Here is a 25,733-nt window from a genome sequence, read left to right as displayed (position 1 = left end):
CTGAGCACAATCTCGATTTTATGTTTTTAACAGAAACTTGGATTGAACAAAATAACAGTGCAGCTGTTCTTATCGAATCAACCCCTCCCTTATGAGTCAGGAAAGAATGCATAAGAAAGGGGGTGGAGTTGCTATTCTGTTCAATGATTCCCTTCAATGCAGGAAGACATCGTATGGAAACTTTGATTCTTTTGAATATGTGGCCCTTCAGCTGAAATGCTCCTCTCGAGCTCTGTTCCTAAATATCTATAGACCACCCAAATACTGTGCAAGCTTTTTTGACGATTTTACCGAACTGCTGTCTATAGTGTATATTGACTTTGACCGTCTAGTCATTGTTGGTGATTTTAACATCCATGTTGACAACCCCCAGGACAGAGGGGCTAAAGTACTGTTTTGTGTTCTTGATAACTATGGACTGACTCAGCATGTGACGGAGCCCACGCACAATAAGGGGCACACTCTGGACTTAATTATCTCAAAGGGTCTGAATATCTCTAAGGTTGTGGTGACTGATGTTGCACTCTCTGACCATTCCTGTGTTTTCTTTGAGAGCTCTATTTCTGTTCACAAGAATGTTCAAAAAGAGATAACCACAAAGCGATATTTAACTGAAAATACTAGGGAAATGTTTACTCAGAATTTTTCTTCCACACTTGCCCCTGCTAACATCTCAGTAAATGAGCTAGTAGATCATTTTAATTCAAAAATTAAAAATGTTATAGATGCCATTGCTCCAACTAAGGTAAAGGAAGTGTCTGGCAAGAAAATATCTCCATGGAGAAAGGCCATGACCGTGAAAACAGAAAAAAGAGAATGTCGAAAAGCGGAACGCAGGTGGCGAAAAACAAATCTCCAGGTTCACTTTGAAATCTATAAAGAGAGACTTGACCTTTATAATTTGGAATTGAAAAACGCACGACAATCGTTCTTCTCTGACATCATTACCAAAAACAAAAACAACGCACGTGCCTTGTTTGCTACCGTCAACAGACTAACTAACCCCCCAGTGTCAGTGGCCTCTGAATTTCTATCCACCAGGGCGTGCAATGATTTTGCCTCCTTTTTCACTGACAAAATTCAGAAAATCAGACAAGCAGTCAGTGCCTCTGCATCAGGTACAGCAAATGTGTTGTCTCTGTGTCCACTTAACATCAAGTCAAACACCATGACACAATTCCATCAGATTAATGATAAAAACTTAGAGGACATTATACCACTTCTGAAGTCCTCCTCCTGCTGCCTTGATATTATTCCAACAGGATTTTTCAAAGATGTTTTGCCTTGCATGGCCTCAGATCTACTTCATATAGTAAACAAATCTCTTCACTCAGGTATTTTTCCACAGGCCCTGAAAACTGCAGTCATTAAACCGCTCTTAAAAAAGAATAATCTAGATGCTTCAGTAATGAACAATTACAGGCTCATATCAAACCTTCCATTTCTAGGTAAAATCATTGAAAAAGTTGTTTTTCAACAGTTGAGTAATTTCTTGCATTTAAATGACTGTTTTGATGTGTTCCAGTCAGGCTTTCGTCCAAACCACAGCACTGAGACTGCTCTTGTAAAGGTCTTTAATGACATCCACTTAAACACAGACAGTGGCAGAACTTCAGTGTTAGTATTATTAGATCTCAGTGCTGCGTTTGACACTGTTGACCACAGCATATTACTAGACCGACTGGAAAACTGGGTGGGATTTTCGGAAACAGTTCTAAATTGGTTTGAATCCTACTTAAAGGACAGAGACAACTTTGTTTCTATAGGTAAATACACATCTGAGTTGACAAATATGACATGTGGGGTACTTCAAGGCTCCATCTTGGGGCCTCTTCTCTTTAACGTCTACATGCTACCACTGGCTCAGATAATGAAAAACAACAAAATAAGTTACCATAGCTATGCAGATGACACACACATTTACGTAACAATTTCACCAGGAGACTATGCTCCAATTCAAACACTGAGTAAGTGCATTGAACAAATCAATGACTGGATGTGTCAGAACTTTCTCCAATTAAACAAAGATACAACTGAGGTAATGGTTTTTGGAGCCAAGGCAGAACGTATAAAAGTTAGCGCTGAGCTTCAGCCTGCAATGTTCAAAACAACAGATAAAGCCAGAAATCTAGGTGTAGTCATGGACTCTGACCTGAGTTTCAACAGTCACATTTAAACAGTTACTAAATCAGCCTACTATCACCTAAAGAACATATCTAGGATTAAAAGACTAATGTCACAGCAGGATTTGGAAAAACTTGTCCATGCTTTTATCTTCAGTAGACTGGACTACTGCAATGGTGTCTTCACAGGTCTCACTAAAAAATCTATTAGAAAGCTGCAGCTGATTCAGAACGCTGCTGCTCGAGTCCTCACTAACACTAAGAAAGTGGATCACATCACTCCTGTTCTGAAGTCTTTACACTGGCTTCCTGTGTGTCAAAGAATAGATTTAAAAATACTGCTGCTGGTTTATAAAGCACTGAATGGTTTAGGCCCAAAATACATTTCTGACCTCCTGTTAAATTATGAACCATCCAGATCTCTCAGGTCTTCAGGGACTGGTCAGCTTTCTGTCCCCAGAGTCAGAACTAAACATGGTAAAGCAGCGTTCAGTTATTATGCTCCAAATATCTGGAACAAACTCCCAGAAACCTGCAGGTCCGCTGCAACTCTTACCACTTTTAAATCCAGGCTGAAGACTTTTCTTTTTGTCGCTGCTTTTAATTGAACTATTCATATCTTAGACTCCACTGTAACTTTTATCCATGTATTTTTTCTTTTTATGTTTATTTTATTAGCTTTTATTTTTAATGACTGATTTTAAATGCCATTTTCTTAATGTCTTTCGTTTTTTGTAAAAATTGCCTTGTGTTGAAAAGTGCTATATAAATAAACTTGCCTTGCCTTGCCTTGATGATTTTTGCTTGCAGTCACACCCATATGCCCAGATACATCGTGCTATATACACCTTTAATTCCATCAGGTAAGGGCGGGGTAGTAACAGATTATATGCAACCTTGATGATGTAATCAGACTACAAAGTCACTTTATTTAGTGGTGGTCTAATGGATAGTGAGGTGGGCTGAAGATAGGACGGTTGTGAGTTCAAATCCCGCCTGGAACATCAGCACTAGTGTGCCCTTGAGTAAGGCACTTAGCCCTTAGTTACTTCAGGGAGAATGTCCCTGTAATCGGTCATTGTAAGTCGCTTTGGATAAAAGTGTCAGCTAAATGAAATGTAATGTAATGTGAAATATAATCAAGTGTTAAATCAGACTTTAGTTCCACCTGGAGTAAATTCACAAGCTACCCTGCAGTATACAAAGTCATTCAAACTAGCTGCACCTTTACCAGCTTTGAGAACACTTTCATGATCAATCATTATAAAAAACATCATATGAAATTGACTAATTTGCATAATACGTACTTTAAGTATATGTTGATGCTCATACCTTTGTACTTTTACTTGAGTAACATTTTGATTGCAGAACAGAATATTCCTACATTATAGTTCAAGATCTGAGTACTTCTCCCACCTCTGCCTAACATGATTTAGGACGGTTACAACTGCAGACATACAGTAGACGTGAATACAATCTTTGAATATCACAAATATAACTATCTGCTGCACTATCAACACAAATATTATATCTGTTTTCATTTGCAAAATGTAGCAACAATGTGCATCACTGTTGCTGATTTAATCTGCAACTCAGGTATGATTGGTGTATTTAATTCTGATAGGAATTTGATTTGGACTTTTCAAATATATGGGCTGATCTGAAAGATATCTTGCATCCTACCTCATTGTATTCATCATCAACACAGGTGAGTGAAATGCCTGCTAAGAAGGAGAGTTAATTTCAAAGAGTCAGTGATACAAGCTTTTTTTGTAAGAAATCAAGAAAAATGAAACAAGGATATAGGAGGTGAATGAAAAATCACTCAATGAGAGATGAGATACAGATGTATACTATTAATGTTAGACATTATACATTGTCAGCCACTAGAGTTTTAGCCTAACCATTACAGTAGTCTAGCCATCGCTTTATCATCTCTGCGTGAATTTGACTATTAGTAGAAAAATGTGCTGATCAACAGCCAGGATTGTTTCAAAGTATTATTGTATTTTTGTAGCAATCGCAGAAATGAGCTGTATTCATTTCTCATAGTTTTTAAGAACAGTGTTACTTATCGTTTCAAATTATATTAATGAAGACTAATATAAGCCATGCCAGTGTGAGCCAACTTGCTCAAGTGCGGGATCCTGAAACTGAAACATCCAAACGAAATGTTGCCATAATTCATATCTTTAATTTATACTTATGTTTAACTGTAACATGTCCAACAAGTTCCCATGAAAACCGAACAATGCAAAAACAACACCTCTATTACTTACTACAAATTAAAAAACCCAATAACATAATGTAAAAGGTGGTAGTGTTGAATGGCATTGAAAACTCCCCAGCAATTCTGCCCATATTATTTCAAACAGAAAAAAAAAAACATGGCGTTAAAATGGTAATGTGACTAAAATGCGAGACCTTGACCAGCAATGTTGGAATGTAACTAGGCGACATTTACCAATGTACTACAATGTAGTACAAGTACTTACTTGAGTGTGGCTTTTTGGGGCAGCTGTTGCTCAGGAGGTAAAGTCGTCATCAATCAGTTTTCTTTTCTTTTTTTTGTATCTTTAATATATATTTTTTATGCATGCTACTCAGGTAAAATTAAGCTGTCTTTGGCTTTTTTCTGCTGTAACAATGTACGTTTCCCCTCTGTGGGACTAATAAAGGTATTTTGATTCTGATTCTGATTCTGAGCATTCGATTACCAGCCCTCCTAATCAACATGCTGAAGTGTCCTTGGGCAAACCCTCAATTGCTCAAGATTGCTTGGCCCTCCCGAACAGGTGGAACCCTGTATGGCATGACAGTCTCTGCCTATGTGTACACATGTGTGATTGGGTCAACGTCAGGCCCGGTTCCAGAACAAAATGACTCAGGGTGCATCTGAGATTAGAGAGGGTGCAGTGGTAAAGTGCTATTTTTATAAGTGGGGAGTGGACCTAACACCCTCTAGGGGGTCCTCATCTCCTCTAGGAGGGTCCTCACCTCCTCTAGGGGGGTCCGGGGGCATGCTCCCCCGGGAAGATTATTTCTTTTAAATATTGAAGTTAAAAGCATCAATCTGGTGCACTTTGAGAGCAAAATGAAGAGATCTATGAATCTATGTGCTCTTTGCTTGATTTATGCCTTCCCAGTCCCTTATCACGTAGCCTAAGAGCATGGCGCCAGTTGTTGTAGCCAGTTGTGGTGAAGACATCTGACTTACTTGAACCGAAATGTCTACATGCATAGCAGAAGATGGCATCTTTTTTACATAAATATTCCAGCCAATCTCTGTTTTGAAACAATGAGCTGCAAAATGAGTAGCCTACAGGCGAGTTGGGGACTTTTTTAAATATACCTGGGCAGGCTCTGTTTTACCGAGGTCCTCTGGCACTTGCGGGCCGCTGAGGGGTGGCGGTGTTTGGGGCAACAAAGACGGCTGCGGCTGCTCCGCCTCTGTGGGCGAGGCGGGCAAAGCCGGCGAGGCGGGCAAAGCCGGCGAGGCGGGCAAAGCCGACGAGTCGGGCGTTATTGTCCACGACAGTGGCCGCGGGTAACGTAATGTCCCCATGATCTGAACTGTTATTACCTGCAGTAGATGCAGTGTTACTGCTGGCGATAAGGGCTGGTTGTTTTAACCATTTTCATCACTGACACTGATAGCTTTGTAAGAACCTTGCGGATGACGAACGCGCAGCGGCACAGGTCACACGCACCTGACATAATAACGTTACTTACCGTTTAAATTGACAAATAAATGCAGCAATGTTATTTAACCACAATTCCAATTTATTTTATTTCAACTAAATTCTTATTTTCAAATGAGGGTGCATAACGACTCAACTGAGGGTGCTATGCACCCTCATGCACCCCCGTAGAACCGGGCCTGGAACGTATATGGCCTTAGGTGTCATGACACTTTACATCTCTTCTGAACTACAATTTGAGATGGCTGTCTTTTAGTTGTTATTCAATACATTTGTTTGGCAGCTGTATTACTGCTTAAACATGGGTAGGCCTATATGTACAATTTGTCAAATTACCTCAGCACACTTCTGGTTCTCAAAAAGTAAACATTTTCTCTGTCTTCGATGGCGTCACTTTAGTCATGGGCAGTTATCACCAGCTTTCATTAGTGTAAGGACCGCTCCAGCTCGCTAGGGGCAGAGTTGTAAATCCTGTGCAGCATGGCGTGTCTACGACTCATCCTGTGACACGCTATTTACGGAGCATGCGCACGCTCCTCTTCCTTTTTCCAGTGCAGTGGAGTCAAACCCCAGTCTCTGGCTCCGGGCTCCTTCATAAGGAGACAAAAAGACTGCAAAAATGGTTTGTAATTCGTCCCAATATGTGTCTTCATGCATACCTAAGACATACATGATGTGCTGTGTGGTGTCAGATATTTTGAAACATGCTTCTGGTGTTCAGATGAAGATAGATTAAGTCATGCTAACGCTCACCCGGGTCTGCTTAAACGTGGCCTAATGGCTTCCCTCACAAGCCCACTGCTTCCTTTCCCCTGATTTCTACTTGTCTTATTTTCCCAATGTTGTGACCAGTTAGACCCTTAAGTTTAAACCCCCTGTATTTCCATTTTATACAGCTAACTATTTTCCCTTTGCTTATCGCGAACAATGGTGTTTGTGCTAACAGCTCGTTCACTTTCATTGGCCAAGCTAGCTAATGTTAGCCAGGTCTAACGGAACCCAAATGACAGTGACAGCCAGCTACTGTGGACAAAGTAATGCACTAAACTGACGTAAAGTTACCTGTTGTGACTGCTTGGTTAGTCCCTGATGCTAAATCAATCAATGCATGTCTTCTTGCAGGGTTTTGTAAAAGTGGTAAAGAACAAGTCCTACTTCAAGAGGTACCAGGTCAAATTCAGGAGGAGGAGAGGTAAGACCCCATATGACAGTTACATTTCCCCCCAGTAATGTTGGGTATTGTATGCTAATGTGTATGTTTTACTTCCAGAGGGAAAGACCGACTTCTTTGCCCGCAAGCGCCTGGTTGTACAAGATAAGAACAAGTACAACACCCCCAAGTACAGGTTGATTGTCCGCTTCTCTAACAGGGACATCTGCTGCCAGGTGAGCACGTGCTAAGATCACCCAGTTTTTATTTCAAAACAACAGTGCTATGTTTGTAGATGGGTACATGCTTGTATTGACTCCAATACCTATAGTTCTATGACAGACAATGCTAATAGCTTTTCACTTAAACTTGAGAGCAACATGCCTTGTCGAATCAATAAGGCTTTTTATAAAATGCTGTTTGAATGCTACAACATTACATGAGTTACAATTATAGTATGGCCTAATCGAAGTTCTATGGACATAACCTGAAAGTTATGTGTTGACTTAATGCAAGATTTATAAACATGGCTATCAGTTTTCTACTCCGTTGTGTTTACAAAAGGATTTCATCGACCTGTAGTGAGACTAGTGTGGTTTCTCTTACAATTTTAGGACTCAAGCATTGTGTGGACATTTCTTTTAACAGAGCTCAAGAGATCATGTTAATGTTCCAATGTCTGAAGTGAAGGGTTAAAAATTCAGTTCTCTTTGAAAAGTTATACTTGCGCCATACGATCGTCAGTGGTGTAAAATAGTTTTCGAATATTGTTCACTGCCATTTCTGGGGAAGAAATCACCCAACAAAGGTTATATAGAACATCCCCTGTGTTGTGTAGAACTATGGTCAAGACTTTTGCAATCCATTTCAATCCACATGTTCAAGTGTGCCCTAAATTCATGTTTACTTGTGATTGTGTTGCAGATCGCCTATGCAAAGATTGAGGGTGACATGATCGTCTGTGCTGCCTACTCACACGAGCTCCCAAAATACGGCATTGCTGTGGGTCTGACGAACTACGCAGCATCCTACTGCACTGGTCTGCTGCTGGCCCGCCGAGTAAGTATTAACATGTTATACATGCTGGTTCTCCGCATCATAGTCACCTCCAAATGTTGGAGGGAGACTTAGCCAGATGAGCTCTTAGAGGGAGTGCAGTCATAGTGGTGCAGTGATGTATTTTTGTAGGCCAACCTGGAAGTTGGCATCACAATCCCAATATTAACATTACTTTGTGATTTATTGTAGTGTTCATGAAATCGCCAAGAAAGCTAATGTTGGACTATGAACAAACCACATCACAGACGCATGGCTGCACATCCTCTAAACCAAGCTAAACGCTGTGAGGACGTTTAGTAGTCTATTCAGTTACTTGTTGTTAGCCACCATTTGTATGACTCATAGAAGCCACATTCACCTGTGGGGTATTTACTGACATATCACTTCAGCTTGTCTTAACCACAGACCTTATTCCTGGCTTCAAACCAACAACACATTTTAGTTTCAAGAACTTATTCCTCCACTCGATTACATCTACTAATTGGCACCAGGAAGAGAAGATGTTTTGATTAGTACATAAATAGAAGTTGTCTGCTGAACCAGATGTTTATCTTGACTGATTTCTGTTCTCAGCTTCTGAACAAGTTTGGCCTGGATAAGGTGTATGAAGGCCAGGTGGAGGTGACAGGCGATGAGTTCAACGTGGAGAGCATCGATGGTCAGCCAAGCGCGTTCACCTGCTACCTGGACGCTGGGCTCGCAAGAACCACTACAGGCAACAAGGTGTTCGGTGCCGTGAAGGGGGCCGTGGATGGAGGTCTGTCCATCCCCCACAGGTAACTTCCTGTCACATGATTGTTTTGCCTGGCAATGTGGAATGAGGTTTTGTTCCTGAATAAGATTTGTTTTATTTGATGGAGATATGCTGGCTTTATAGATTATTTAATATAATTTTGACATGATTTCAGACTGCTTTTTCACTACGGTTGGTTTCCCCCTGCCTACGAACTGCTTAAACTCACATGTAATGTATTTATTAAAAAGAAGTCAGAGGAGCTTGAAGTCCCCAATCAGACACACCGCAATGGGGTCAAAACTAGTGATTTCAGAAGACTAGGAGAACAGGCATCGCTCTTAGGGATGGGGATAGTGAAGATGTTGACAATGGAAAGTATTTGCACAGTGAATGTTTGATCTGGGGTGCAGTTGAATGACTGGATGAAATGTTTAAATTAAAAGGGACTTGTTGTGTAGAGGCCTTCAGCTCCATCAGTCCACACATCCTGTCAGTTCTTCTAGCAAAGGCAAATGCCAGACTTCATCTGAGATTTTAAAAACAATTCACTTATGTTTGCAAAATCTGTTGTAACCTATTGGACAGTTTACAATGAAATGTCATGTTGACATTCTGATACTGACGGTTCTGCCAAGACATTCAAAGTGTAAATCTAAAGAGAGAAAATACTCTATGATTTCTCTCAGGTGTTACAGTAAACTGAATAGCAGTTAAAGTATCTATAGGAGGGTCAGTTTCCTGTTTGAACACTGTTTCATTCTGTACAGACTATAGTATGCCTCTGGATCAGCTCGTGGGCTTTCGGTTTACACTCGCAGATTAGTTTAAATGCGGTCGATACTGTTTGTTTGCATTCATAAGTTGAAAGTGGCACGTGGCAGTTTGACAGCCTGTTATAATAAAGGGTGTGATATGTCAGAATACACGTTTAGATGCGTTTTAATGTCCGGCCATACTAACATGTTACATTGTTTACGGCGCAATGCGTTGTTCCGTTACAATAACACCAAACGGCACTCTTTTCCACTGTTTGCTGTTTTTGAAGAACGATACGGGATAATACAACATTGTGATGTTGAGGTGTTTTGACCTTACACTTAGTTTTGATGATACACAAGTAAGAAATGATGACCTATACGAGCCATAGAGCAGTGGTGCGTTCATTGTGCCTTGACTTATGTCATGATATTAAGTCCGGAGGTTCTAATTGGATGTCTTGTAATTTTTCATGTAAACCTTAAGTTGATTTAGCTGGGCTTGAACTTTTTTGTTTTTCTCTCCAGCACCAAGCGCTTCCCTGGTTACGACACAGAGAGCAAGGAGTTCAACGCAGAGGTTCACCGCAAGCACATCATGGGCGTCAACGTGTCCGAGTACATGAGCTACCTGATGGAGGAAGACGAGGACGCCTACAAAAAGCAGTTCTCCCGCTTCATCAAGAACGGAGTCGCCCCTGATGCGGTAAGTCCTTTTCATGCACTGTTATTAAACTGCCTGTCCACAATGAACTTATTCAGCAGGTAGGGGGTGCTGTTGAGTTGGGAGAAATGTGATGTGTGAACTTATTATCTCATGGTTGAAGAGCTATTTATCATTAGTGGCAGATTTCACATGTAATTCCTCATGAGAAAGATCTGAGTCATGGCACAGGGATTTCAGCCTTTGACTCTGCAAAATAAGCAACAAACCCTTATGAATTTAGTACGGTCAATGCCACTCTTTATTTCATACATTTTGGACATTTAGATTAGCTTTCACTTCAGCCATTGAACCTCGTACTGAGGAGTGGCTTCTTCCTACATGTTGCAATAGAATATACATTGTGCTAAACGGGAATCAGAATGACAGCTGAAAGATATCATCACATTAAAAAGTTGTGGACTTGTTGGTGTATAAATCCACCAATCACAATACATGTCTTATTATTCAATAAACAGACATTTGCAAAAAACATATTTTCATATACATTGAGCTTAAATATTAGGGTACAGAATTAGTTTGAAAGGTTTAAGAAAGCTAGTATGTGTAAAGATTGAATTCTGTGCAGTAAACACTTGGACAAGCATTTGACTGGGAATGTCTTTCAGATCGAGGAAATGTACAAAAAGGCTCAAGCTGCCATTCGTGAAAACCCAGTCCACGAAAAGAAGCCCGTCAAGGATGTCAAGAAGAAGAGGTGAGAAATGCTGACATTTGGAGAAACACTGTTAAAATGTGGATGAGATATTCACATGTGCCAAGTGTTGGCTATTTAAACGTTTAAGACACCTGGAAAGCACAGACACTTGGTAAATGCTAATGGTGCCTCTGCTGTGACAGGTGGAACCGGGCCAAGCTCTCCCTGGCCCAGAGGAAGGACCGTGTCGCCCAGAAGAAGGCCAGCTTCCTCCGCGCTCAGGCACAGGAGGATCCAGAATGAGGAGTCACTGCTCCGCTCCACACATCAAGATTTGTTCTAATAAATCTATTGAAAAAGAATCCAACCCTCTGGTGTCCTTTCTGTAAACTACAGCAGCCTCTTGGTGCCCTTTGAAGGGAACTCTTTACAGTAGTGTTGTTTAACCACTCGACACTAAGGACTGATTAGCACATGAAGGGATTCATAAATGAGTGCAACTAAACTTGGCATCCAATTCCAACCAACCGGTTGAGTGAATGTCATGTGTTCACTTGCATGAATCGAACATTTGGTGACAGTCTTTTCAGATCTGATACGTACTGTGTGTATATATATATAGTATATATATTTATACACATTTTTGTACAGTAGGATACCACTTTGAACATTTTATCTCATAACTTCTCTTAAATCTGGGTTGGAATAAAATGGTAGATTTTAATGTAGCCTCCTTTGGGCATCCATAGTTTAATGATTGTCAATGACATAACTTTTAGAACTTGGGTAAGCACGTGCAAAGACAAGTGGAGTAACAGTTTAAAGTGCTCTCAAACTGAAAGGGGTTAAGCAAGACCTCACTATCCAGGTGTTGCATTTGTCAAATGTTGCTCCAGTACTGACAAAGACTACTTGTTTGATTTAATAAAGTCACCATGCCCGACAGCTTCAGGGTTTACCATCAGTTACACATGTCAAAGGGATATAAGGTGAATCCTAAACGTACGTAAAGATTGTACAATATTTAAAAGCATTCAGGTATGGTTGTCGTGCCTCTCGGCGCTTAGGAGTCTTTCGTATGAGAGATTTTCTTCCAAAGCAAAGTCTTGAGATTGTTCAGAATTAGCGAGTGCTCAATCTCCATCTGCTCTGAGGAGCCCTTCAGAGCGATGCAGGCGTACAGCTGCTTCTCCAGCTCCTCCCTCACATCAGCCGGGGCCCCCCTCAGAGTGTAGTCCTTCAGGGCCTCGCAGGCTTTGGCTAAGTTGGGCCTGGTGACCTCGGGGGTGCAGCGGTGCTTGGTGAGGTCACAGGACGTGAGGCAGTCTGCCCCGTAGAGACAATCCTCATCCACATCGCATCGTTGCTGTCTAATGTTTTCTTGGAAGATGGCTTCCGGAACAATGTACCTTGCGTCCATCACCTTCAGGTCGTGCCGCTCATTGTATCCGAACCTGGTGGCGCTCACGTCGCACATGAGGAAGCTGCCGAACGTTCCGTGGAACACGTCCTCCACCAGCTCCAGCAGTCCGATGGAGATCTTTGCCTTGTGAGGCCAGGAGGGGGTGAACCACTGGTCCATGCTGCGGCGCACACCGGCCGGGATCCACACCTCCATGACCCAGGGCAGACTGATCCCGTACAGGGGCGAGTACGGGACCTTCTCCATCACATACAGGTCTCCACAGAAGCCCAGCAGCTTGGGCGTGTGCTCTCTGTCCTGCAGGACCAGCGCTAACAGGAACTCGTTGAGCTGCAGCAGAGCCCAGGTGGAGCGGGCCTCGGGCAGCGAGATGTGGCCGTCTTTGTTGGCGTCTGTTATGGACAGGACTTGTGTTGCCAGGTCTGCGAGGTTGGCCTGATCCCCCACTTTAGACTGTCAGGAAAGAAACGTTTTAAAACCATTTGTAATCACATTATGTTGGATTGTATTTGTGTTAGATGGAGGCTTCCTGACCTTCAGGTGGTTGAGGATCATCTCTCGGAACCTCTCCACAGATGTCCCCTTGGTGGGCTGGTTGAAGGCCGCAGACTCCTTCCTGTGCTGCATCGCATTTCCCAAATCATAATGAGGAGCCTCCTCCATCTGGCACTTAATGACTCCCTCCAGGTCTCCCCAGGTCCCAGAGTACACCTTAAAGAAGGTCAAATGAATATACTCATTGTTTGAAGGTCGTATGAGGTCAGTGTATTTCCTATAGATTGTGATGTCGGGCTTTGTGACAGCCCTAATTGTTCATGTTGTATTTTAATCGTCATTTAACACATTTTAAAACGTTTTACACTATAAGCAAACTTGAACACCAATTTGTTGAAGCAGGGTTCTAATTCATGACAACTTCAAGACGAGGACGAGGGAGTGAGGCCAAAGTTTTTATATTTCATAATATTGCATTACAGTGAGAATACAGACATTTCATATGGGAGAAGAACGAGAACCTACCGATGCACATTCATCCCACAGAACAACCGCACTTCAAATATCCAAACAATCCCTTGAACAACAAGCAGTCTGGAGAGGAGTGTTTGATTTATTGAGATATTAAAAACGGACCTGGCTTTTGGGCTTCAAGGTGAAGCACTTCCCCAGGTAGAGCGTGTCCTTGTCACACAGACTGCTGCAGGCCGAGCCGTCGATGACTCCCTTCCTGTATTTGTCACACTGAAAATACAATGGAAATATTGGTAAACTGGAAATAGAACAATATCATCAGGAGAGAACATTATAGGACACATGTACGCTGAGGCCTGGGTAGGTGAGGTCGACGCATATTAAATGAGAAATAAAATACTCACTATTGAGTTTTTGCAGTCGTGCCCTCGACACAGCTCCGTGTAGGACGAGTACTCCACATACACGATCCAGCTCCCCACGAACACTGCCAGCCACGAGAAGAACAGGTACTTCATGTGCAGGTAGGAGAACTTGGTCTGTTGGACACAAACATTAATATCACTGATGGGCCAATGTGAAGGTTTGGTTGTTCATCAGTTTTAAATGGATAACTGAATCAGATTCCTACTCGATAAATGATCTGTCGTTTGATGTTTTTGGAAATGAATTTGCCTTGGTATATAATGGTACATATTTAAATATAGTAAGATAAATAAAAATGTAAAGTAAAAGCAAATATATAAATATCATTAAAACTATTGCAAAAGATATCCATTTTTACAACAGAAGTAATACAAAAATAACAAATTAAAATATGTGCACAATATCTGCATTTGAAAATGGAAGAGCTGCTGTTTAAAAAAAGTGTTTGAAAGTGGACTCTTAGGATTGTGCAAAGGCCTGGCGATCTGGTGATCTGAGGCAGCCTGTTCAAATTGGTTTTACATAAACATCAAGGAGATTTATAATAGTGTTTGCGTCATGCTTCTTTCGCCTTCACCGTGACATTTCTTCTTATTTTCTTTTAACCTGAACATTCTTAGAAGCAGTATTCAGTCTGGGGAGCTGCACAATATATTACTGTCCACAAAATAATAATCACAAAGTGCCAAATGTGTTTTCTCCCACACTTTGAAGATAACATCACTGCACTAATATGGACATATTATCACCTTATTGAGTTGCTATAGCAAAAGTTATTATCCGGCAAACATGACACCATGCAGCAACAATTTTACATTACATGTTTTTATCCAAAGCGACTTACTACTCAACACTGTGGGCAATCCCCACAGGAGCCATTTGGGGTGAAGTGTCTCAGGGACACAACGACATGCTGACTGCAGTGGGGTTTGAACCTGTGCCCCCCTGATCCCAACACCACCGCACTATTCCACTGCGCCACACACCTCCCATTAACATTAATTTCGAGTCTTGTCTGACCACGTAACAAAAGCACAAAGAGTATTACAGGCTCATTTGGTATATTCAACTTAGAACCCAGTTTCCCACGTGTTTGTTTTAATTTATAATAGTTGGCGTAATATTGCTTGAGTATAGCGGAGTAGACAGGAAGGGGGGAGAGAGAGACATGCCTTACTTTGGTTCCAACCCGATCCACTTGTGTTTTGGAAACAACTTTTTCAATATTTTTTTAATGGGGAGCACAATGTTTCGTCCAGTATCGAGTGAGAGCTCTTTACACTTCTCGGGGGCAAATACATGCACTTGTAGTGATTGTACATTGACGGTGTGGAATTGCGCGATGGTTTACTTTACAGCCCGTTTAGCAGCTGTCAGCTATCAAACTGTTTGTCCCCAAAAGTCACTTAGACTCTAAAACATGAGAAAAAATATGAGATTGTAGAAAAGCAAAGTTACCAGCTTGTCTTTTACCTGAACAGCTTCTTTCCTCAGCCTGTGAGACTCTCAGCTTTCGATTTGACTTGTTGTGATTTTTACTTTTAACATCAAGGGACTACATAGTATTTCAATCTGCAGCACTGTTCTGTAAATGAAGCTCAGCGCAAGTTCTTTCAGGAAGACTGGGTATATTCATTCACTCCGCAGCTACATATAATCAGCTCAACACGGTCGTTCTCTTTAACCATTTACATTTCACCTCAATCTCCAGCAGCCAATCATCGTGCTGCAGTCGCACTTTAAAATGGTTCCGTTCTCTCCTGCAGTCAGCTGTGATTTGAGGTGTTCATGCTGCGGCCTCCCACCCATCACCTCCTTCCATCACTTCCGGTGCCAGGAGAGCTAATCCAAAGACCTCATCACACCTCCTCTTCATCCCATCTCCTCATCAAATCCAGATCTTCAACATCACCACCAGTCTCTAGACCCTGGGGGGGTTTCCATATGCTCGCGGCTACATATCCTCTTTAAGATATACAATATCAGGATCGGGGTATAATCGCCAAAGACTTTTAACATGTTATCATATGGCGCATGTGTCAATAAATGTACTTTAAACTAAAAATGAAGTCTTTCCTTTGTCACTTTTGAAATGACAAAGTGGAGCACTTTGGCCCACATCTTTGGATCTAAATAAATAAAAGGGAACATGCATGTAGAGATAACAATATGAGTAAAACGTCAACATAGTAATTATTTATTTGATAAATTATTTGCCCTATAAATAAGGGAAGAGACGAATAAGTGGAACACAAATGTACATCACTAATGTACTAGCTGATAGCTGGGCGGTCGTTAACAGTAAATGCTGTTTGTGGGCTGGCACAGCACCAACATCCAGCGCGACTCCAGACTCATTACCTTGTCTTTTGATTTACTTTTTAATTCCCACACTGACAAATACATTCTGCCTGATCAATAATGGCAGCCTTCCAATGGAGAGCATTAGTGAACAGAGTTTTTAGCAGTCCTGATATTAATGATTCTTGCACTCAGTGCCTGACAGTGATGGACTCCCATGTGCTCCCTTTCACTTCCAATATTCTGTATTGCTGTGAGTCTCTCTATCCCCCCCCTTCTACTTCCTCAGAGATGTTCTAACCCAACTTTGCAGTTTCCCAGAACAGTCACTCTGCTCTTTTCCCATACACTCAACCTAATACGTTTTTTTTTTGTGCTTCCATATTGGCAATCCATTACATTTGTGTCTGCCTGTAAATGGATATTCAATCAATGTAATGTCTTTGACACCACATATCAGATCATACATATATCAAGCTTTCAGACAGCCATATGTCACTCGGTAATATTTCATTTCAAACCTTTATTTATAGGCCTACAGATAAATCCCATTGAGATCCTTGATCTCTTTTTCAAGGCAGACCTGCTCAAGTAGTTCCACATGAAACATAAACATAAATAGAACAACAAAAGGACATCATCATTTACATAATTATCCACATAAACAGGTACCAATAGCTTCCGATTGACTATATTTCTCTCCATGCTCGCCTTTAATGCAGCACTTTTAGTAAACGCTGCGCATGTTTCGTCAAGTTGGTGAAGATGTTCCTTCATTAGCATGTGTTTTGGCATATTTCGTCTTTTTTATTTGCATTGTTTTTTAAGCTGCAGCATGTTTCTCCTAATGGAAATATTTTGGGCCGTTAAAGCGTGTTTGCACCTGTCGGCCACCATACCATCCCGATCATTTCGAGACTGAATATTAATTGTTGTTGTTTTTGGGTTGGGTTTGTTTTTAGGGGTGCATCAGCTACTACTTTCATATTTCGTAAAGTGATTTGATCATTTGCTAATATAAAGGTATTGATAAGTGCATGGTTTATCTCAACTGCTTTGGTCACTAAAATGAATGGATTAAATAATAAGAAAGGGATTTCTTCTTTTATCACACGTATACAGAAATCAAACATGTCTCTTTCTGACTGCTAATTTTGCTGTAAGAAAATAGGTCAGATTGACATATGCAGCTATAATATATACAAACAAATCATCTTGCAAACACCCTGCAGGAACGATCCAATCATCAATGATTAACTCAATGCTATTTCTGCTTTAAGTATTGATTGTTTTTTTTACAAATCTGACCCGACTGCAGTGACTGACCGCACAAGTGCTGCTAGTATACCTCCTATTGATCTGTCCGTAGGTGAAATGCATCAGCAGCAAAAAGCATGGTAATAACACTCTGCGGAGAAACAACGTATGGTTGGCTTTTCTCTAATTGATCATTTGTGGCTTTCATTTCAATTCTGCCCGATGCATTTGTATCTCAGGGATTATGTATTGACCCTTTGTGAAGCCAGAGTTACACAAACATGGCTAATGAGGTGATATCGATTGTGGCTGCTGTGACAGCTATTAATTAGAGACTGACTGGGAGCTGTGGCCATGTGTGTGAGGTGGGCGGAAAAAACACAGTGTGCCGTGAACTGGTTGAACTGCTTCCTCTGCACCCCCTCACTGCTGGGTAAGGAAGCCTGCATGTTCAAACCATCTGAACCCTGAGAGATCATGCATACACCCTGTAGAGACACTGAGGGGGAGAGGAGATCAAAGCGGATGGAGAGCAGCACATTACTGTTCGACACACGGTTTTTGCAGCCTGCACACCATTCATCCATAATGTATGATTATAAAGCTATCCCTCAGAGGTGGCTTGGTAATGGACTGATATGCAGAGCCAAAAGACAGATGTGAAAACAGAAAAGCAACAGGATGGGCTGCAGGAGTGAAAACAGCATAATTTGCCTGATACATATGAATACCAGCCTTACAGTATGTGCATAAAAGATTGATGTCAAGGGCTACCTGGCAGAGTCAGTAGCATCCTCACTTGTCACCAGGGCCGGCGTCATGGGGGGCCATTCGCGGGCCATGCCCCCCCAAATGAGTCACTGTGCCCCCCCAACGCACAGACTTTAAAAGAATGCAACACTGTCTGACACTACAAGATCTGACTCATCACAGCCTAGACAGCAGGACCCCCGTCACACACACCACCTCCTCCACCCACACACACACAACGCTCACTTTTCCATGCTGACTCAATACTGCGACATTAACACATGGGAACATTACTTTATCAGCGCTTGTTCTGCCTGTCATCATGCTGTAAATATAACGGTGTTCAACAGACTGTTGGAGGGCAGGGGGGGGGGCACCAAACAAGAACAGGACCTTTACTGGCAGACCGCTGCTCGTTTACCAACAATATGTCATATGACTAATGTCACGCGATGTTGTCATGTGACGCTACATCGCTGAGTGACTTGATTGTTTCTGCGAGTGTTTAACAAGAATAATATTAAATGTATTTATAAAACATACTCATGGTTTAACAGAATCACACAATGGAAACCTTGTTTTAGCGACTGCATTGTCTGCTATACTTAGGCTTATCTCTAAAATACATATAGTCATATCTCAGTTTATAAGATATGAGATATATTCATAAAGCCTCAAAATGTTTGCATATTCGTAGGCTTTGTATCAAATGTCCACTCTAATACCCAAGTAGTTTATATCTCTACCTGTTGTACTGCTGCTTGTGAAAACATGCCAGCAAATATTTGCATTAGTAGTTCATCATAGAGCCAACTACAAATGGATAATTGGCGGTTTGTGCATCTTATTTATGACAAGCAGTTAAAGTTAATGCTCACCTCAAGAGAATATATCATCATAACTTTTAATTATTCCAAAATGCATAATGTTTAAATGCTTCTAGTTGCCATATTTCTTTAAACTAACATTCATATCATTTCTGCAGAAAAAATACGATATAATAATTCATGTTATATATGGGTTACTTTAAATAGAGAATTCTACATAAACTATATAACATGTAATCTATGGGACAAATACAGCAACATCAGTGGAAAAGAGCCTTTAAATAGTCATGTGAATAATAAAAAAAGATTGATGCTAACATGGCTTGTTCATTTGTTGAAATATTAAATTGCATTGAACACGTTTCAGAATGAACAAGGCAGAGAATTAGCCTCAACACATGTCACTATGCAGCACCAGCTTTAACATATGGACACTGAAGTGTTCATGCTTTTACTCGTCATTTTTAAACGATATGTTCGAACTCTGAAGCATGACATGAAGACATAGGAGACACAATCATCTTTTCATCTCGCATAATTATAAAACATAAAGATGAAATATCTGCATAGGAACTGGACACACATTTCCGGCTTGCAGAACTTGTCACTTCTTGTATTTCAGTGGAAATAGCTTCTCTCTGAGGATCACTAAATGACACTTCTGAAGTTGTCACTGGAAGGCTGAGGTGGCCTAGAAAGCTGAGCGGTGCTGGTGGCTGTCCCTGGAGACCGCCTGTTTCTCACTCTGTTCATAGCACTTGACAGTTTTTGTCTCTAACATGCAAGGGCAGGCAGGAAGCACACGGCAGCAGAGATCAGACATTGTTGGAGCGAAATGAGGGGCACAAATGACTGTGGGGCCGAATGTCCCAACGATAAATGTGTGAGTGGATAAATCAGTGGATGATATGTTTGTTGTTAAAAACACAAAGATCAAAATCATACACAGAGCAATCTTTTCTCCAAAGTAGTCCATACACTTATAACCTACAAGTTCCTGCCACATAGAACATTCTAAAACATCAACGTTCCCTCTACCAAGAAGTATATGAAAAATGAATAGAATAAAATATAGGAATGTATTAAAGAAGACATATCCTGCTCATTTTCAATATTATATTAGTATTGTGTGTCTCTACTGGGACATGTCTTCATGCTTTAATGTTCAAAAAGCTCTTTATCTTTCTCATACTGTCTGTGCTGCAACACCTCTTTTCACCCTCTGTCTGAAACCAGAGCCCAGTCTGCTCTGATTGGTTAGCTGGCCGGATCTGTTGTGATTGGTCAGCCGGTTAGAGATGTCCCCAGGGCCGGCTCTAGACAATTTGCTGCGCTAGGCGAGATTTTAGCTGGCGCCCCCCCCCCCCCCCCCCCCCCCCCAGAGAATCGTACAGTAGAAAAGATAAAGATCAATAGAGTATCCAAGGAATACACAATAGAATGGGGGTGGACGTCACATCCTCTAGGGGGGTCCGGGGTGTGCCCCCCGGGAAGAAAATGTTGAACATTTTAAAGTAAAATGCTTCAATCTGGTGCACTTTGAGCACACATTACTAGAGACTAGATCTAGGGGGTACAACTCTAGAACACCCACATGAAAAATATTGGTTTACATTTTAATAATCAAATAAGTATGTGAACATAACCAATAGCCTACCATAGCCAATAACAAATAAAAGTAATGTATTTTATTTTTGTTGTTCATTCATATCTTATTTTACCTAGTTAACATTTATTTATGCTTATTTGGTAATCTCTCCTGTTTTAATTAAACGATATTTTTGGTTTACTGTCCTATAGTATATTGAAATGATTTCAAACCTGTTTATCCCAATAATTATAAAGGAGTGCCTTGGAGATATGTGTTTACATAAATTGTGATCAAACTGTTTGAGACCCACTGAGATAACTTAGACTAAAGTTAACTATCTAAACACTCAGAGTTCTTTACCTCACTGAGCCTCTCAGTCTGACAGCAGAGCTCTCCTCCACATTATTGTAGAAACAGCTTCTTCTTATATCCGTAAGAGCAGCTAGCACCAGATTCTAATAACAACAACGCCGTTACCGGGTACCCTCCTGCTCTCCCACGCTCACTCGTCCTTTGGCTGTGAGCTGCGGGCGCCAGATAAGCCAACATCCCCCATTTTCATCACTTACAGCGCCCATCGTACAGGGCAAATGAAAAGTGTAACCGGGGTGAAAAGGGTGTTACATTTACTTAAAGTGGACCTATCATGCTATATTTGAATAATATATTGTAGGGCCATTCCTATATAAAACATGTCTGTGAAGTTTTTTATTCAAAATACCAAACAGATCATGCATTTTAGCCATGCCTCGCTTTATTTGCTGTATTCCAGCCCTGTTTTTGCAAGGGCTGATTCTGTGGCAAATGAGCTGCAGCTGACCACGCCCCCCTGCAAAGGAGGGGGGTGAAGCACAAGCATCATATTACCATGCTGTTACCATGCTGTTACCATGCTGTTACCATGCAACGGCAACCTCTCATTCCCCTGATAGGTGGAGAGTTGCCCATATAGGCGGAGCACCCCATTTCTGACGTCAGAACAATTTCAAATCTGTATCAGTCTGTATCAGATCCGTTGCAGCCCTGTTTTTAGAGATTTGGGTATGGAGGAAAAGAGAGAGGGTTGTGTTTTCTGACACTTGGTGAGTTCCCTGACACACCGGGGACACATATTCATGTATTAATTATGAATATTGTTACATCAAGGTCGAAAATTAGGATGAGCACCAACGGTCAAAAAAATGTGTTTCCCTCCCAGAGCTGCCAGCGCAACGCCTCTCCAGATCTGGCGCCCTAGGCTAACATCTATAACGCCAGTGCTACGGGCCGGCCCTGGATGTCCCGCCCCTTAGCCAAGCGTATGTTACATAGTGATGTCACTATGTTACAGAAGTAAACAAAGGAGTCCAATGGTGCGTTGGGATTTCCTGCCAGGGATGCTAGCCTTTGCAGACCATATGCACACAAACCTGTATAACACACAAGAGGAAAAGGAAACCCCCCAAAAAACTGTATAGGGCCTCTTTAAAAAACAAGAAGTAGGCTATAAGTGAGCCTAAGCTAAGAGTAAAGAGTTATGAATACGTATGGCTTTGGTAGTATGACTCAGAGATACATGTATTCAAGTTAATTTTCAATATATTATGTTTTCTCAAAATCACAAAGAGCTAAATCATACAATGTACACATCATCTTCTATTTTCACTCACTCAATCACTCTTTCCATCCAGTATACCTCCAAAGTCTCACGGCCTCAAAAGTAAAATAACAACTACCATAGAGTATACAAAATAAATGATATAAATGATTACATGAAAACGTGTTAGGAGCCTCCAAAAAGAAACTCAAACTAAGACAAATGTGTTAATAGAGGCAGTCTTTAATTGATCAATATATTGTATTTAATTACACTTAGTAGGTCCAAGTTGAATTTCTAATAATACTCTTTCTGTGTGTGGAGTGTAAATGATGGATCTTGAGACCCCGTGTGTCACATCAAACTGTTACATAATGCTCAGCATCTGCTTGATGAGATTCAGTGCCGTGTCTCTACAGCAGGGGTCTCCAACCTTTCTTCATCTGAGAGCTATCTTTGAAAAAATGAAAGTGGCCAAGAGCTACTTCCATCACATCGCTCACATTTATTCACATAGCGCTCATCAGTTGAATTAAGCTACTTTTGTACACATGTGAAATTGCAATCTAAAGCTTATCAAAAATCTTAACTTCACATCAAGGTCCAAGAAAACGACAATTGCTCACATATTATTATGGCCCACATAGTAAACATCACTGAAAATTCACATAAATGTCCAAGAAAAAAAGACAATTTTTTCACTTCTTATTATGGCCCACATAGTAAATACATATCACCACCTTACAAGCATCTTATGGCACATGTGCAAAATAATAATAATTTTCACAGTTAGTGAGATGACTGGCACTGCACCATAGAGGTGTATGCTGGAGTGTACCCACTTAGGTTCACTCTAATAGAGTCACTTAAATGTTCATCAATCAGTCTTGTTCTGTATTTAGATTTCATGCCATTCATGTCAGAAAAAGCTGCTTCACAAAGGTGTGTAGAGCCAAATAAAGCAGACATTTTCAGTGCTGCTTGGTGAATGCTCTTATAGTTTTCTGGGTCTACAAGGCTCCAGAAATGTTGTGAGTTTTGCTGAGACTTAAGCTGAACATGATTATGGAGATTTCTAACCTCCATCTCCACAGGATTGACACTGAACAGTTCAGCCATCTTCTTCTTTTCCTTCGTCTTGACATGAAATTATAAACCATAATAAATCAATTGTAAAAAACTAATACTTCTGCAGTCTAGCTACAGCTTCTAGCAACGGTCTTCTGTTAAAAAAAGGACACTGAATGTGGCATCACAAACATGACTTGAGTCTGAACACAGCAGACAACAGGAGTATTTACAACAGCATATAAAAACAAAAATACTGCATGTGGGTGCACACTTACATTCTCTGTCTCACTGTTACATAAATCCCATGAATGTATGAGATTAAGTTAGCTTCATCATATCTCAATCAGTGAATAAGTGAATAATATAGTTTCTATCAGGTTACTATCAGCCTGTCACTCATTATTTTTAGGGAGGGGCGGGGTTTGGAGGAACAGAGGAGACGGTGATCGCGGAAGCTTTTTTCCTACTGCCTTCACAAACTTCACACAAGTATTTATCAACTAAAAATAGCAAGAGGACGTTTATACTCTGCAATCCAAGACTTGATTATATCCACCAAAAACCTGACATGGTGCTAACGCGAGTATTTAAAAAAAAACATAAATCCATGTGTGTCTGAGCCGCAGCGACACGGACTGATTCAGGTGCATTTATTGTAGTCGGATTTTTTCTACACAGTCTGTGAACCGCGAGCGGCGAGCTACTGAAAAGCTGCCCGCGAGCTACCGGTAGCTCGCGATCCACGTGTTGGAGCACCCTGCTCTACAGGATTAAATATGCTCATATTTGTTTGTTCCAAGTGCATGCTGTTTCTTGTTCTCTCACAGTGAACAGTTCATTATGTAAGGTGATAATAAAGTTGTTCAACCTCTCAAACATCCCCTATGAACACAAGGCTTAGATGCAGGACCTGGTTGCTACAGCAACGGGATCAGAGGATGGCTGATTTCTGTCGAGCATCAAGTGACTTTCTGATTCAGTCACAAAAACCTACAGTGATGGCTGCACATTACCAGCAATCCACATGCAGCATGAAGGTCAAATGATAATCAGAATATAGCATAACAGTGATCAGTCGCTTCCGGTAACGCGCGTGTAAACAGATGTGTCACAGAGTGGGATTCCCTGAAGCCTACCTGGATGTACAGAGGCTTGGTGAAGATCCCCCATGGAAACAGACCTCTTGCCATTGCAAATGCAGAACATCTCACACCAGCTGCAGGAAGAAAAAATCAGTGCACACTTCAGCACGGTATCAGGCAACGCCCACTGGAATAACCGTGCACATTTCCCCGCTCTGGACACGGTAGTCCTGTGGAGCGGAGGCGGGCTGCGGAGCACTGAGCGACGGGCGGCGGAGCGCTGATCGGCGGGCTGCGGAGGGCTGAGCGGCGGGGCGACTGCAGCGGAGCGAGGCTCATGTTGGATCACTTGTGGGGCTCTGACCAATTACAGAGAGGAGGGGGGCGGGGGTGTAGCCTGACAGGCGTGCTATGGTTTGATAACAAACTACATTTCTTTGAAAATGTTTATATTTCACGGGTTCATTATTTTGCTCTATAAATATGGAATGCCATTCAAGCCATAAATACATAAATAATTAAATAAATACATATTATTTCAATAGACTTTTATTTCATAATGACACGTTTATTTATTTCAGGGGACTTGTATTTCATAATGACACATTTCCATTTATTTCAGGGGACTTGTATTTCATAATGACACATTTAAATTCCTTATATGCAAATGAACGGGGTGTGGTTAGCTCACAGATCCAGACCAAAGCAACAGCACCACAACACTGTCTCAATAGCCGCTTTCACAGCGCAGGACTTGCGGTACTTTAGTGCCGGCACTAAAGTACCACGGCACTAAAGTACCACGGCACTAAAGTACCACGGCACTAAATCCGCCAGGGGGCTAGTGCCAATCGCATTCACACCGCAGTACTTTCCCTGAGGCACGATTACGCTGACGTCACTTCGTCTTCTTCTTCTCTGGGTTTACTGGCAGGCCGCAAAACCACTTCACGGCGAGTACAACAAAAAAACGAGAGATAGTCAGTTTAGCTTTGGTTGCTGTTGCATAACTGCGGTCAACTCAGCCGTCTCTCTGCTATAATACAAAACAAAACGTCTGCCTGCTCTCCACAATGATCAATGACAGTGAACTGATGGTCAAAGTAAGGTACAAATAAACAGAATCACACGAAGCCTGGTTAGTGTTGCCTCATTTTATAAAGTGTGTTCTTTGTGTGTTCTAATCACTTTGCTCAGTGCTACTGCTTGTTACTACTTTCATTTTCCGTAGTCGTCATAAAGTGTTATTATGGCTCAGGTTAATCTAGCCCCCTTCCGACATGAGCGTGGTTCTTGGTTCTTGCCGGGCAGCCAAGTGGGGTCAGCTAAGAACCGGTTTTCGGTGTTTAGAGCCGGCTCCGCTGCGGCCGAAACAGGAAGAACCAGAGCTAAATCAGGCTAGCCCGGAACTGGCTCTGGAACCAGTTTGGTGGAAAAGGGGCAGAACCAGAGAAGAACCAGTTAAGCACCAGAAAAGCACAAGAACGGTTCTTGAACCGGAACCGGTTTGGTTTATTGGCAGTTTGGCACCACTTAAGAGTACTGGAGTGTGAAACAAGAGCTATTGAGACAGTT

General features: G+C 41.5%; 2 protein-coding genes across 4 annotated transcripts; one reads left to right on the top strand and one right to left on the bottom strand.

The window, feature by feature from the left end:
• The first annotated feature begins 6,337 nt into the window (after positions 1–6,337).
• LOC117445603 (large ribosomal subunit protein uL18) lies at positions 6,338–11,247 on the top strand. The gene is made up of 8 exons (XM_034081357.2): positions 6,338–6,446; positions 6,947–7,016; positions 7,095–7,210; positions 7,899–8,033; positions 8,607–8,809; positions 10,053–10,230; positions 10,857–10,945; positions 11,089–11,247. Exons 1-8 carry the CDS (start codon positions 6,444–6,446, stop codon positions 11,186–11,188), a joined length of 894 nt encoding a protein of 297 aa, XP_033937248.1. The 5' UTR covers positions 6,338–6,443; the 3' UTR covers positions 11,189–11,247.
• Positions 11,248–11,326: 79 nt separating this feature from the next.
• Positions 11,327–24,491, bottom strand: dipk1ab (divergent protein kinase domain 1Ab). 3 transcript variants are annotated; one of them, XM_034081355.2, is made up of 5 exons: positions 24,213–24,491; positions 13,682–13,816; positions 13,440–13,547; positions 12,843–13,019; positions 11,327–12,761 (listed from the first exon to the last, which is right to left on the bottom strand). In XM_034081355.2, the coding sequence occupies exons 1-5, from the start codon at positions 24,264–24,266 to the stop codon at positions 11,949–11,951; spliced, it is 1,287 nt and encodes a 428-aa protein (XP_033937246.1). In that variant the 5' UTR covers positions 24,267–24,491; the 3' UTR covers positions 11,327–11,948. The 3 variants fall into 3 exon arrangements, with proteins under 3 accessions (XP_033937246.1, XP_071059050.1, XP_033937247.1); XM_071202949.1 differs by lacking the exon at positions 24,213–24,491 and adding an exon at positions 23,086–23,132; XM_034081356.2 differs by lacking the exon at positions 24,213–24,491 and adding an exon at positions 15,177–15,226.
• Positions 24,492–25,733: the final 1,242 nt, after the last annotated feature.

This window comes from Pseudochaenichthys georgianus, chromosome 4 (genome assembly GCF_902827115.2).
Source record: "Pseudochaenichthys georgianus chromosome 4, fPseGeo1.2, whole genome shotgun sequence".
NCBI classification, from domain to species: Eukaryota; Metazoa; Chordata; class Actinopteri; order Perciformes; family Channichthyidae; genus Pseudochaenichthys; species Pseudochaenichthys georgianus.
Note: the sequence above shows the minus strand (reverse complement) of the source record. Positions and strands in the feature narration are given on the sequence as shown.

Bases quoted from the DNA above. Each gene is read 5' to 3' on its own strand.
- LOC117445603 (XM_034081357.2), top strand. The intron at 10,231-10,856 runs GTAAGTCCTTTT...AATGTCTTTCAG, and splicing joins ACGGAGTCGCCCCTGATGCG to ATCGAGGAAATGTACAAAAA. The intron at 10,946-11,088 runs GTGAGAAATGCT...CTGCTGTGACAG, and splicing joins AAGGATGTCAAGAAGAAGAG to GTGGAACCGGGCCAAGCTCT.
- dipk1ab (XM_034081355.2), bottom strand. From the start codon at position 24,266: ATGGCAAGAGGTCTGTTTCCATGGGGGATCTTCACCAAGCCTCTGTAC. The intron at 13,817-24,212 runs GTAGGCTTCAGG...TGTGTCCAACAG, and splicing joins CCAAGCCTCTGTACATCCAG to ACCAAGTTCTCCTACCTGCA. The intron at 13,020-13,439 runs GTCCGTTTTTAA...ACCTTCTTTAAG, and splicing joins CCTTGAAGCCCAAAAGCCAG to GTGTACTCTGGGACCTGGGG.